This window comes from Hibiscus syriacus, unplaced genomic scaffold (genome assembly GCF_006381635.1).
Source record: "Hibiscus syriacus cultivar Baekdansim isolate YM2019G1 unplaced genomic scaffold, ASM638163v2 tig00111151_pilon, whole genome shotgun sequence".
Taxonomy (NCBI): domain Eukaryota; kingdom Viridiplantae; phylum Streptophyta; class Magnoliopsida; order Malvales; family Malvaceae; genus Hibiscus; species Hibiscus syriacus.
This window is the reverse complement of record NW_024062999.1, coordinates 1,753,898-1,768,629: the sequence shown is the minus strand read 5'-3', so window position 1 is coordinate 1,768,629 and position 14,732 is coordinate 1,753,898. Positions and strand designations below refer to the sequence as shown.

At 35.6% G+C, this 14,732-nt stretch overlaps 1 protein-coding gene across 1 annotated transcript; it reads right to left on the bottom strand.

The window, feature by feature from the left end:
- Positions 1 to 7,143: 7,143 nt before the first annotated feature.
- On the bottom strand, positions 7,144 to 12,398 carry LOC120154932 (receptor-like protein EIX1). Its single transcript, XM_039166549.1, has 2 exons — positions 11,704 to 12,398; positions 7,144 to 7,174 (listed from the first exon to the last, which is right to left on the bottom strand). The coding sequence occupies exons 1-2, from the start codon at positions 12,349 to 12,351 to the stop codon at positions 7,166 to 7,168; spliced, it is 657 nt and encodes a 218-aa protein (XP_039022480.1). The 5' UTR covers positions 12,352 to 12,398; the 3' UTR covers positions 7,144 to 7,165.
- Positions 12,399 to 14,732: the final 2,334 nt, after the last annotated feature.

The following is a 14,732-nucleotide window of genomic DNA, read 5'->3' as shown; positions in this document are numbered from 1 at the left end:
TCTCAAATATCTTCAAAGATGGCCAGACATCCTCATCATGAAGTAACAATGTCATACACTAGTTGGATCTCTCCCATGAAGAATGGAACGGATTTCCCATCAAAACATGAATTAAAGTGGACAAAAATTCATTGTCATTTTATCTTTGCTCTATTCTTGTTAACACAAAAATAAACAAATAGGGGGAGCTGTCGATGGTCATTTTCGTTCGAGACTATATATTATTATTGTTGTTGTTGTTGTTATTATTATAAAACCAAGGCCCAAAAATAATACAACCCGAAGGCCCAATACCCGATCTAGAACCCAAAGGCCCAGATCCAGACCCGACCCAAGACCCGATTCAGATACTTCTAGGGTTTTCTGCTCATCTTCTCCAGGTGCTCCAACCAGATGCTGACACGCCTCCACCAACTTGACGGAAGACTCCAGAAGCCGCAGGAGAGCCGTATACCTCGCCTTATGGTGAGTCACCATCGTAGATCCTGTGACTCACCAAAATGAACGGTTGTCCGAGACCTATAAAATGCCTTGAAAACCTGCAAGAATAGGGGAGGGAAAACACAGAGAGAAGAAACGAACGAAAAAGAGAAATGAACAAAGGAAACAAAAGAAAATAAAAGAGATCATACCTCAGTTGAAGCTCAAACGTCATCGGAAAAGTGATTTTACCGAAGAGAAAATCTTAGATCTAGTCCGATTGACTAGATTTTAGCGAAAAAGAAGCTTGGATTTAGGACGAGGGAAAGCCGATCTACGATTTGAGCTATTTTAATTTTTTTCGGCCATCGTGAATAGTGACCAGCGGTGAATAGTGACCGGCGGCAAATAGTGGCCGGAATAATGACGTGAATATTGACTGGTCGATGGTTGGTCGGTGACCGGACTCCCTCCGGTGAGAGAATTTAGAGAGAAATGAGAGCTTCTCTCCCCATAGAGAGAGAAGCAAAATTAAGAAAATGAGATTAATTGGTCATTTTGAGCCAAATTCGGGGTATTTATACCCAAATCAAAACTACGTCATTTTGGGAGGGAGTGTGTGTGCAATTTCAGGATTGATAAATCACGTCCATTGTCCCTGTATTCTGTAATCTTCTATTATAGTCACCGAAATCAAGTTTCTATATCTTTTAATTTTGTCTTCACATTTTCTTTATTTTTATTTTAGACACTAACCGTATATTTACATATATTTAAATAATATTTTAGGATTATTTACACTTTTAATATATATATTTTATAATATTTCGAATTATGACCAATAATTTATATATATTTTTTATTTAATCATATATTCTTATTTTCATTATTATTTAATTGTAATTTTATTTTATTTTTAATATTATCTTTTATATTTGAATATTTTAAATCTAGTACTTATTTACTATTTTTTATTTTAGTCACATATGTATCTTAATAATATATACTTGTGTTTAGAATAAAATACATATAATAAATAATAAGGACAAAATAATTCCATTATTAAAAATAATAATAAAAATTGGAAATGAAGAGCACTAACTTTTGTTCATAAGATTTGTTATATTTTAATATTAATTCCACGTTTTTTAATTAATTATATTATTTTACTTTAATTTTTGTTTTTTTATAAGACCACTATAATGAATACTCCACTTTCAAATATATTTATAAGAACACTAACTTTTGTTCATAAAATTTACTATATTTAAATACTAATCCCACCTTTTTTATTTTAATTAATTATAATGCATCATTTTTATTTGTTTTCAAGAAATATATATTTTATTCTCTTAATTTTAATATTTTTAATATTTTCATATTATTAGAGGATTATTTACAACTATAGTACTTTGCATATTAAGTAGTTATAATAGTAACCTTAATTTTTATATTTTTTCTTAATTAAATCACTAAAATTATTATATGTAATTGGTTTATATTATTTTATACAATAAGTCATAAAATATTTTCTTAACTGATTAGGAAAGTATTTTAAATGATTAGGAAAGTATTTTAAATGATTTGCTGGTATAAAATAATATCCTTACTATTTTATGGGATCATAAATTGAAATTAAATACAAATTTACTAATTTATTGCAAAGACATTAATTAATAAACAAATATACCAATCACACCTCGATAAAATGATTGGTGGCGACTCCACAAATTGTGTTTTATCTTATACCAGAAGAAAAACACTTATTTTTTCGAAACGAGATTTAGAAAGCAATGACACTTGTTTTCGCTGGGCGAAATACCATCTCGACACCTGGTACATATTTAAAAAATAACCCTATTCCGTGCCCCCAACCCACATAATCGTAAACCCCATTACGAGACTTTCCTTACAAAGAAAAGATATCCTGCCATACCTAACAAATCTCCACCTTGGCAAATATCTTGCCCTTTACGAAACATTCAATGTGGGTTGGGTTACCTTACTTCTTTAACAACTTGAAACATTCAACAAGTCCAAGAATTGCATGTACTTGTCTGTCGTAACTGGCTTGGTGAACATATCAGCGACATTCTCATCAGTATGTACCTTCTGAAACAAAATCTCTCCAGACGCAACTAACTCTTTGATCTTGTGAAACCTTACATCAATATGCTTAGTTCTAGCACGATATACATGATTCTTAGCCAAGTGAATGGTACTTTGATTGTCACAAAGCAACTGAACTCCACCTTGCTGAAGACCCAACTCCTTCACTAAACCACTAAGCCATAAAGCTTCTTTTGCAACTTCAGCCGCTGCCATGTATTCAGCTTCAGTTGTAGATAATGCCACAAATGATTGAACATAGGCTTCCAACAAATACGCCCTCCACCAAGAGTAAAGTCATACCATGTCGTAGATCTTCTATTATCAAAATCACCCGCATAGTCTGAATCCACATGTCCTACAACCAAAGGATTATCCCGCTGACTAACAAAAACAATTCCATGTCCCACAGTACCCTTTAAGTACCTAAAGATCCACTTGACTGCTTCACAATGTCACTTACCAGGTTTAGACATGTACTTACAAACTTGACTAACAACATGAGCTAAATCAGGACAAGTACATACCATTGCATACATTAAATAGTCAACAGCATTAGAATACAGAACCTTTTCCATATCTTCAGCTTCCTTATCTATCTTAGGGCACTGTTCTGATGAGAGCTTAAAGTGATTCGCCAATGGAGTGCTCACTGGTTGTTCATTAAAAACAACATCTCTATTGATCATAATTTTCCTCGTAACTGGATCCCAGAACTTGAATCCATTGACACATTTCTTGTAACCCAGAAAAATGCACTCATTCAATTTTGCATCAAGTTTGGATCTCTCATCAGCAGGTACATGCACATAAGTAGGACAACCAAAAATCCGTAAGTGATCAAAAGTAACATCATGACCAGTCCATACCTCTTCTGCAACTTTCCCAGCCAATGATGTCCTTGGCGATCTATTGATAAGATAACACACCATGTTAATGGCCTCAGCCCAGAAGTGTTTGGGAAGCTCCGCATTCAACCGCAAACATCTGGCTCTTTCATTCAATGACCTGTTCATCCGTTCTGCAACAACATTTTGTTGTGGTGTCTTAAGCATTGTAAAATGCCTCTTAATCCCATGATCCTTACAGAAGTTTAGAAACTATGAATCTGTGTACTCTGTACCATTGTCAGACCACAAACACTTGATTTTGCATCCTATTTAGTTTTCTACCTCAGCTTTCCACAGCTTGAACTTCTCAAAAATGTTAGACTTCTGTTTTAAAAAATGCACCCAAACTTTCCTTGAAAAATCGTCAATAAAAGTAACATAATATAGATCCACCCAAAGACGATGTCGTGAAAGGCCCCCAAACATCAGAATGCACATAATCAAGAATCCTTTCAGTTGTGTGCTTCCATGTCTTGAAACGAACTTTAGTCTATTTACCAAGAACAGAATACTTACAAAAATCGAGCTTACAGCTTTTAACACCATGTAAAAAATTCCTTTTATGTAATTCAGCCATACCACGTTCACTAAGATGAGCAAGACATATATGCCATAGTTTGGTAGTATCATCACAGAACTCAACAGAATGAACTCCACCTACAACGGTACTCCCTAACAATCTGTAAATATTCCCTACAGTCATATTTCATTTCATCACAGTCAAAGCTCCTTTAACAATCCAAATGGTTTCCCTATCCTCATCAGCCTTAGGGATAAAACCATTTTTGTGCAAAGTGCCCAAAGAAATCAAATTCTTCTTCAAATCTGGGATATGTCGAACACCACACAACGTCTGAACTGAATCATCATACATCTTAATTCTGACATCATCAATACCAACAATATTGCAACATCGATGATCACCCAAATAGACAGAACCAGAATTAACCGACCTGTATGTCAAAAACCATTATCTATTTGGCGTGATGTGATATGAACATCCATAATCAAGAATCTAAGCATCCATCAATTGATTCATTGAAATAGAGAGCATATCACCCTCACTGCAATCAGAATTGTCATCCTCGACCACATTCACAGACTTGGATGAGTCATCACACTTCTCATCAGTCTGCTTTTTCAACTTCGGATAGTCTCGTTTCATATGTGATGCCTCCTTGCACTCGTAACAGTGAATTGTCTTCTTATCCCTAGATTTGGATCTGAAATTCCACTTCCTAGACCCTGTATTCTCTAGTTTCCGTCCACGGTCTCGATTACCCTTGACATATAAGCTATCAGCTTGAGAGCTTTCCCCTGCATTCTACTTCCGCTAGTTGTGAGCCAATAAGGCTGCAGTAATCTCCTCAATTTTGATAGTCTCTCTCCCATATGTAAGAGTAGTCACCATGTGTTCGTAAGAGAGAGGCAACGAACACAACAGAATCATCTCTTTGTCTTCATCCTCAATTTTCACATCAAGCCGAGCCAAATTAGAAACGATTTGATTGAAGACATTCAGGTATTGTGCCAAATCATGATCATCTTGCATCTTTAGCCCATACATTCGCTGGTTTAGATACAATTTAGTTGTTAAGGATTTGGACATAAATTAATTTTCCAATTTCTTCCAAATTTCATCTGGAGATGACAGATGCATGACGTGATACATGACCTCGTCCAACAAACATAATTGTATGGTTCCTGCCACTCGCTGCTATAATTCTTCCCAATCTTCCTCCTCCATTGACGTCGGCTTTGTAGGTCGCAAAGCCTTCAGGATCCCTTGTTGCGCTAACAAATCCTTCACCCTTGTTTGCCATAATCTTAAGTTACCCTGACCATCGAATTTCACAACTTCAAATTTGGCTCCTGACATATGATACCAATTGTTGAATAATCGGGTAAAGAAAATGAATTGTTCAGAATACATAAGAATTGTCTCATAGGTTTAGGTTATATCTCCTTTTATAATAAATAAACCCTGGCACATATTTACAAAAATAACCCTGTACCGTACCACGGGGCCGTAGCCCCTGCACCTCCAACCCACATAATCGTAACCCCCACTACGAGACGTTCCTTACAAAGAAAAGATATCATGCCATACCTAACAAGAAGTGTGTGTAGGCGTGAAAGAAAAAGCCAAAGTATGGAGGCATGAACTGTTGGGGTTTGACGCCAAAGAAGCCATCGATAGCTAGAACGGACAGGATATGTACCTAATGAATGACCACTCCAAATTAGAACATCATAATGGATGGGAGAGATAGCGCACTGAAGAATCACGTTTGCATCAGCAGCTGTAAAAACTTGTTGAACAAGCGAACCATTCCAAGACGGAGCATCCAGAATCATAATGTCCACTCATAATACCGGCTGTGCGGTGCTATCCGTATAAGTAGTCTCAAACTAAACTGGGGAAACACCACCCCAACGAGCACCGTGCATCGGAACCACACGATTTATTCCAATTTTCCAATGGAATCCATTACGAATTTCATGGATGGCATGTAGTAAACTCCTCCACGTAAAAGAGGGGTGATCCCCAATAGAGGCCTGAAGAATATGGCTTGAAAGGAAGTATTTCACCTTATAAATATGAACAACGAGACTTTGGGGCATTCTAAGATACTTAAAAGAGGGGTGATCCCCAAGCATCGCCACATTGAAAACTCGAAGATCATGGAAGACAAGGCCCCCCAATCTTTTCGGGAGACAAAGTGTATGCTAAGAAAATAGGTGGACAAAGCCTCACCCACAACTTTAATATAAACATCACGACCACCATAAGAGATCAAATTCTTTGTCTATCGCCGAACTCTTGAGGACACTTTATCCCGAATGAAGCAAAACACTTAAGTTTTATTTCGACCAATAAGAAGGGACATCCTAAGATACATGCCCGATTCTTGAACATATGAAATCCCCATAACAGAGCTGAGATTGTCTCGTAACCACATCGGCATTGAAGGAGCAAAATAAATACTTTACTTTGCCAAATTAACTTTTTATCCCAAACAATTCTCATATAAAACAAAAGCATCACGAACGTTGGTAAATTCAGCCTTTGTGTTACGTAGAAATAGCAAGCAATCATCAGCATAAAATAGGGTATCATAAGACTTGCCTTGTGTTATGTTCGAGAAACAAGATGGAACAATATTAAAAATGTGAATTTTAACTTAAAACCCCTATAACTTAGGGTATTATAAGACTTGCCTTGTGTGCTGTTCGGGAAACATGACGAACACCCAAATCACTCTAGAACAAGGGAACGATTGTATATTAAGTTATGGCCAACCCTAATATAGTGCACTAGGCAGTTCTTTGCTAACTGGGCGTAGATACTCCAAGGTTCAACGGAGCAAGTAAACTAGGTGTGCAGTTCCGATGTATAATTCCGGATTCTATTCCTAGGTAGGATGGAGGGGTGTGTGACACACATATATGTAACTACATGTGGCAATGGATTATAGAATTAGTTTGAATCATTGAATTTACTTAACATAATTCATATTCGATTTGGTTTGACTTGACATTATTTAACCTGAAATCTAAACGATCATCTGATTTCATATCTCTATTGGTAGGACATGTGTCAATGGACTATAGAATTGGTTTGAACTCAAGTCGACATTGTATCTCATATTCAAATATGAAATCACAAAGAGAAGTTGATTAATTACAGGAAAGATTTACGCATTCAAACTGAATGGAAAAGATCCAAAAAGTGGGAACTACATCTAAAATTCAGGCATGTAAAGAATATTAATGATACAAGAATTTTATTCACATGTGAAACTCATTTCAGACACCCAATTGGATAGTTTCACATTGAAAGTGTAGAATCCAACTTGAGTTTAGTACAAATCTCAACATGTTTTTCGGATGCCATCAGTTTTGTCATAGTTTCTTGTACAACTCTTTCCAATAGATTATGCACATAATTTAAAGTTTCTAAATTTCAGAGATAATATAAACCAATGGATTCGGACCTATGTCATATCCCAGAATCTGAGTTAATCAGATTATAAAAGATGTAGTTGGTTCGAATTCTGAAATTTTTTGAATAAATTTTTTAGTCAAAATGGATTTTTATAATTTTCTTTTTTTTAAAATTAAATTAATAAAACTAGAGATTTGAAGTTAAAAATTTTATTTGAGAATTTTATAATTTATATTCTATTTATTTTAACCAAGTCAAATTTGGAAATATTAATTTTAAATGAATTTATTGTAAATATGATTATTTACCAGAGCCTTTAAATTAGTTCATGTTGGTTTCCCTCATCCATTTTTTATTCTAATTTTTTATCGACTTCCAAACACCAAATTTCTTCTAAATCTTTTAGAAAATCAACATGCTTCTTGGCCAACGTCCTAAACAGGCTTTGAGATCAACGATATTGCAACAATTCTCCAACGCTCGTAGGAAAAATGATTTGGACGTGCAGGGCGACTCATGACATCCTCATTGTTTTCTGAGGGCTCTCCACCCACACATGCAAGTTTTGCAGCTCAAATTTACTGACATCAATAAGAAATAACTACGTATGTGGGAAAGAAATTAGGAAAAATGATTTGGACGTGCAGGGAGCATTTTGACTGATTATATTGAGATAGGAGATGTTACACACTTATCTCACAAACTATTGATGGAACAAATGGATCACGACAACCGTAGATGGTTTATTCTTTTTGATTTGGGAGAAGAGTGAACGGATATCGATCGATGTCAATATCTTGTCTTTATTAGGAGGTAAGAGAGATGGTTGGAGTACGAGGGTTGCATCCTTTCTCTTGAGTTTGTTCGAGGGATTTTATAGTGGTCTTAGTGTTAGATATAGGGTTACTATGGATGCCTATATGTTGGTAGACTAAGTAGATATGGTCAATTGACAATTAGTTTAGTTTTGATGGTCACGTGAGTTTGTTAGAAGTCATGTCAAAAGATCGTGATTTCTCAAGGTATCAATTGGAATATGTTAATAGGGTTGTTAGTACATTAAAACATAGGAAGACGTGTTATTTCATGTGATGGTTTTCAACTGTCATTTTAATATATTAAATAAAAAATTTAAACAAAAGATGAACTCGTAAATATATTAGATCATCAAAACACATGGAAATTTAATCAAAATATATACAATTTCATGTTCTAACAATAAATATTTAATTTACTCGTTAAGAAATTTTAACTAAAATGTTAAGACATGATATATTGTGATATGCGAAAGATATTATTCAATTTTAAGAGAAAAAAGTCACCATGATCCATGTATTATGTTTTATTTAAGTACTCATAGACAAATTATCTTTGATATATACAGCAAAACTTAACGTACTGGACGATGGGATTACAACATCGTATTCAGGTCGGTTGCTATGAACCGAGTTACTTTTCTTCCTTACATGAAATTGCAATAGCAAAGGCTAACACAGATAGCGGCAATGATAAATGAAATGAGAATAAGGCAGCGACCACTGCTGCAAATCAAGATTCCATTGTTACCACCACGCCACATTGGAAACAAATTATTGAAATCAAACCGAGTTCAAGACGATAACGGCTTGTTGAAATCAATCTCCTAAGTTAATAGACTGAACAAAGTAAAAAGGAAACATTTGCACTACTCAACCAAACTACAAACACACAAACCTTAATTATACTTGCTATAACTTTTTCAATCATACATACTTTTTCAATAAGTTACACAAATTACAAACACACGCAAACATTAATTGTACATTTTATTTGTTTCCCTATGGAACTAAATACATTTAGTAGCCCAAAACACATACACCTTGTTACCAATATGCTCTAGCTTTCCATAATATGCATGCCTCCATGACCTGATGAAAAACAGGGGAGCCACCACTCCCCAAAATCCCATTACAAACCCAACAACCATGCTCACATAGAACCCGTTCACTTTACTTCTTCCACTGTTTTCTCCATTCTTTGAAGCATCAGTAGGAACACCTTTAGGGCTGCAGCTTTTACTCACAGGAGGCCCGCAGAGATGATTGCCCATGAAGGAAGAGTTTTCAAAGCTTTGAAGCTGAGTAGCTGTTGGGATTTGTCCTGTCAGGTTGTTGTAGGACACGTTGAAGTGATTCAAGAAGTTCAAATTTGAGAAACTTGAAGGGATTCCACCATGCAAATTGATTCATCGACAAATCAAGTGATTCCATCAACTTCAAGTCGCCAATGCTATCTGGTATATTTCCTGTTAGGAGATTCCTTGAAAGATTTAATGACAATAGCCCAATGAGAGTTCCAACTTCTTTTGGGATCTGTCCTGTAAAACTATTAGATGAAAGGTCTATGCTTGTAACAAGTCCCAGTGTGGTACTATACAAGTCCTCTCGCCCTTTCAGCACCAATGACGCACTCATCAAATAATTGATCCTATTTGCATTTCTACGGAACGATATCCCACCGTAATAGTGCTTACTTTGTTTTTCTTTAATGGCCATTGCACTTAAATTTCTCAAACATTTTGGAATAGCTCCTGAAATGTCGTTGTGTCCAAGGTCCAAGATCTGAAGAGATTGAAGAGCGCAAATTTGATGAGGGATATGCCCAACAAAGTTATTTGATCGGAGGCTTAGTACCATAAGGTTAGAGAGCTTGTCACCAATCCATGCAGGTATTCTTCCACTAAAATGATTTTCACTGAGATCAAGAAGATCCAAACCCCTACAACTTTGCAAAGTGGAGGGTAATTCTCCAAACATGCTATTGTACCGAAGGTTTAGCATTTCAAGTCTTGCATGTCCCAAAGAAGATGGGATTCTTCCTGTCAAATTGTTGTTTCCCAAATTTAAGATCCACAAACTCCACCAACGGTCCCAACAATCTGGAATTTCTCCAGAGAGGAGATTTGTATCAATGTGAATAACGGACATTGATGTCACTGATGAATTACAAACAAATTCAGAAAGGGATCCTGAAAATAAATTCCTTGACAGACTAAAAAATCGGTCTGGAAAATCCAAAATAGAATTGGTTTGACAACAGTCTTGGTAGCGGACCAGATAATCGGTTTGAACTCAGGTCGACAATGTTTCCTACTGTCAAATATGATATCCCTCCAGTAAGTTGATTAGAGGAAAGATTTAGCATTTGAAATTGAGTGGAAAGGTTCAGAAACCAAGTGGGCATGACGTCCGCTATTCCCGCATGAGAGAGATCTAAAAGAGACAAACTATTTTGGAACTTCAACCAATGGGGAAACTTGGGGCCAAGATGCCAATGACTCAATTCGATAATTTCACATTGAAACGGAGGAATCCAGCTTGAGTTTGGTTCAAATCTCAACATGTTTCCGGATGCAGACAACGTTGACAACTTTGTGAGATTAGAAAAATGAGTTTCCGATACAACTCCTTCCAACTGATTTTGCCCAATATATAAAGATTCTAAATTTTTCAACTGCCCAAAACTTGGAGGAAGAGTACCATTTAATTGATTTACTGAAATATCAAAGACCTTCAAAGATGATAACTCCCCTATCGACAGTGGAATGGGATCATTTAATTGATTTTCTGAAACATCAAAGACCTTCAAAGATGATAACTCCCATATCGACAGTGGAATAGGACCAGAAATGTTGTTTCGAGCAAGGTTCAGGTAAGCTAAATTTTTAAATTGCCCAAGTTTATGAGTTAAATGGCCAGAAAGTTGGTTATCTGCCATACTCAATGACTCTAAGCTCTCCAAACAACATTTAGACAGACTCCGTAGGATTTCTGATATGTCTTGATCAATTCCATTATATGATAAATCCATCTCCTTCAATTTGCAAAGATCTCCTAAAGAGGCTGGTACTTTTCCTTGAAGCTGATTGCCCCACAGATCAAGGTGAATGAGAGAGCTCAAGTTTCCAATGGCATTTGAAATTTCGCCTTGGAAATTGTTCTTAACAAGACCAAGGAATTGAAGGCGATTTAAACTATACAAGGAGTTTGGTATGGAAAAACTGTGGGGGTTGAAATCTCTAGATGCATCGGACACAAGATGAAGGACTTCAAGAGACGAGATGTTCCCAAAGTAATCTGGAATTGGGCTTTTCAAATAATCGAAGCTAAGATCAATGGACACAAGACCGTGAAGACCAAATATCCACATTGGAAATGAAAATAATGGGTTCCCAGAAAGATCAAGAACGGCTAGTGAATTTGTAAAATTAACAGTGCTGATAGGAGATGTATCATCTTGTAACATGCAACCAGACAAGTGCAACTCTAACAAAGAAGGAAGATTGGATAATGTTACCTGTAGCCAATCAGTTGCATTACGAAGATCCACATCACTTAAATCAAGGTACCGCAAAGAAGAAAGTCCAGAAACCCATTGAAGACTTTTCACTTCTTCCGATAAATAAATACCTCGGAGGTCAAGATACTGCAACTCCGAGAGATTCCCAAGGTTATGAGGAATGGCTCCCTGGAATAGTGCTTGGGAGAGGTTAAGATATGTTAAACTCCCCAGCAAACCCAAAAACTCAGGGATTTGAATGCTACTAAAATTGTTATTGCTCAGGTCAAGCCAATTGAGATGCTGCAACTCCAGCAGAGAAGGATTTAGTTTGCCTGCTAGAGCTGAATGACGGTAGGCTTCCCATTCAGCAAGTGATGCCCAATCATCAGGAGGTGAAAAAGGAGCAGGCAAGTGCAGTTGGAGGACGTGGCCTGTTGAGTTATGGCAGACGACACCATTCCAATGACAGCAATCCACACCTTCAACCCAGGAAGATAGGGTGTTTGAAGGATCAATCAGATCATTCTTCAACTTCAAAAGAGCTTCTCTCTCACTTTCAATGCAAAGCACATTGGAATTGCCATGGAAGAAGCTAACAGTGATAACCGCAATGAGAAGAAGAAATGGGAATAAGGAATTTGTAAGAATTGTCATGGTTGCCATTTCATTGTACCAATCTTAGCAACTCTGAATATATAGATATTAGAGAGAGAGCTAGAACAAAAAAAATTATACGGTGGAGAGCAGGCGGAAGGAACTTTCATCCAGTACCCTAAATTTCCACACCACAAAAAAAACAAACAAACAAAAACAAAGACTAATCTTAAAAGGAAAAAAATATATTAATAATTAAGCTATAAAATAACAAATCTAGTATGATCATCATTTAATACTTAATTTCTATATGATCATTAAGTAAAATTAAAATGTATACCATTTTTCTCGAGGAAAGGAAAATAATGATTAAGATGTAAAAAAGACACATTTTAAATTTTTAATATCAACTTCAATAACTAAATTAGCTGTTTCTTTTTGGTTTAAACATGTCCCTGGAACTTGAATTATTTTAATTAAAATTTAGTCCCCCACTTTAATTATTGAGTATCTATTTCTTCGAGGGAGAAAAAAAATGAGTATTTAGACTATTATAAGCTTAGATGACTAAAACAAGGTTGTTTTCCTTTTTTATAGTTTTGTTTAAAAAAACTATTACCAATAAAATAAACGTAAGTTAAGAAGAAGGATCAAGATTTTAGGGATAAAAAATGTGGTTCATCAAATCCATAAATGCTGCCAGGGCATTGGAGAGTTTGAACGGCATTACAAAGAACTCGTAATGGTCGTACCTCGTCCTTAACGTGGTCTTGGTGATGTCGACGTCCTTTACTTTCAACTGATAATACTCTGACATCAAGTTAATCTTGGAGAACACACATGCGCTCTTAAGTTGGTCGAACAAATTATCTATCTGAGGGAGAGGGTAGCGATTCTTAATGGTTAACTTGTTTAGTTGTCGATTGTCGATGCATAACCTTATCAACCCATCCTTCTTCTTGACAAAAAGGATCGGTGCTCCCCAAGGTGAAACTCTCGACCAGATAAAATCTTTATCGAGCAGTTCCTGAATCTGATTCTTTAACTCTTTTAACTCTGTCAGGGTCATTCGACAAGGTGCAATAGACACCGGGACTGAACCTGGCAAAACCTCTATGCTGAACTCTACCGTGACGGTCGGGTGGTAGCCCTGGAAACTCCTCTAGAAACACATCAGAGAACTCTCAAACAGTACGGATATCCTCAAGCGTCGGAACGGAGACTCGTGTCTCGACAACATGAGCCAAGAAGGCTTCACAACCTTGGTAGTATAACCCGAACTCCCACTAGTCATCACTACCTTGTGAAGCTTGAGTCGTCTCACTTTACACCTCAAACTTACGTCATGCTTGAAAAGTCAATCTATGCCTAATATCACATCGAACTTTCGAAACGATAGTTCAATCAAATCGGCTAAGAATATCTCACCCTGTAGTTCTACGTGGCAACGGCGGTGAACCTTGTCAACCAAAACGTCTAACCCTAGGGGACTAGACACTCTGAACCTTGTTTCTAAATTCTCAACTAGAACTTTCACTTGGTAGTATAACCCTAGGGAACTCTCACCCTGAAGCTCTACGGTGCAACGCGCAAGGACCTTTCACTTGAAAAGAAATTTCTAAATTACTGCACCAAAAAAAAACATTAAATTGATAGTCAAAAAGCATACGGTTTGCTAATTGTGAAAAAGATGAAATCATGAAAAGGAAAAAATCATATGTTAATAATTAAGTTATGAAATAACGAATTTAATCTGAATTTCAATTATTTAACTAAAGAAATCCTTTTGTTTTATTTTAGTTTATTTTCATTAATTATTAAAATATTTTTTAAAAAGTTATCACTAATTGAACAATACAATTTTTAATCTTCTACATTTATAGTTTTTTAGGAGGCAAATTGATCAATATTGTAAGCATAGAGGACTAAAACAAGGTTGTTTTCCTTTTTTATAGTTTTCAAATAAAAAAACTATTACCAATAAAATTAAACTTAAGTTAAGAAAAGGGATTGAGATTTTCAAATTGAAATTAGTACTTAAATTTATGAAAATTGAGGTTTGAGGACTTTTTCAATCCAAAAAAATGTTTATGAAATAAACATGACAAGGATATCAAATCAACAGGTCTGTGAAGTATGTGCCACTCCTACTATATGACCACCCAACAAAGAGAGAATAATTTTTTTTAAAGTTAATTGAACATATATTTTCATAAATTTTAACCATCGAAAAAATATATTCCTTTAAAATTAATAATCTTAATATTTAATATTTTAAATATGTTTAATAATTTGAAATTAAAATAAAAAATTTACAAAGAAAACAAATATTCAATAAAATCTATGGAGTCTCCCACACGAAAATAACACATCAAATTAGCTATTGTTTTCTAATTTTTTGTATGTAGTGTGGAATTTAATAACCTGCAGAAGCTTATGAAATAGACTTG

Bases quoted from the DNA above. Each gene is read 5' to 3' on its own strand.
- LOC120154932 (XM_039166549.1), bottom strand. From the start codon at position 12,351: ATGGCAACCATGACAATTCTTACAAATTCCTTATTCCCATTTCTTCTT.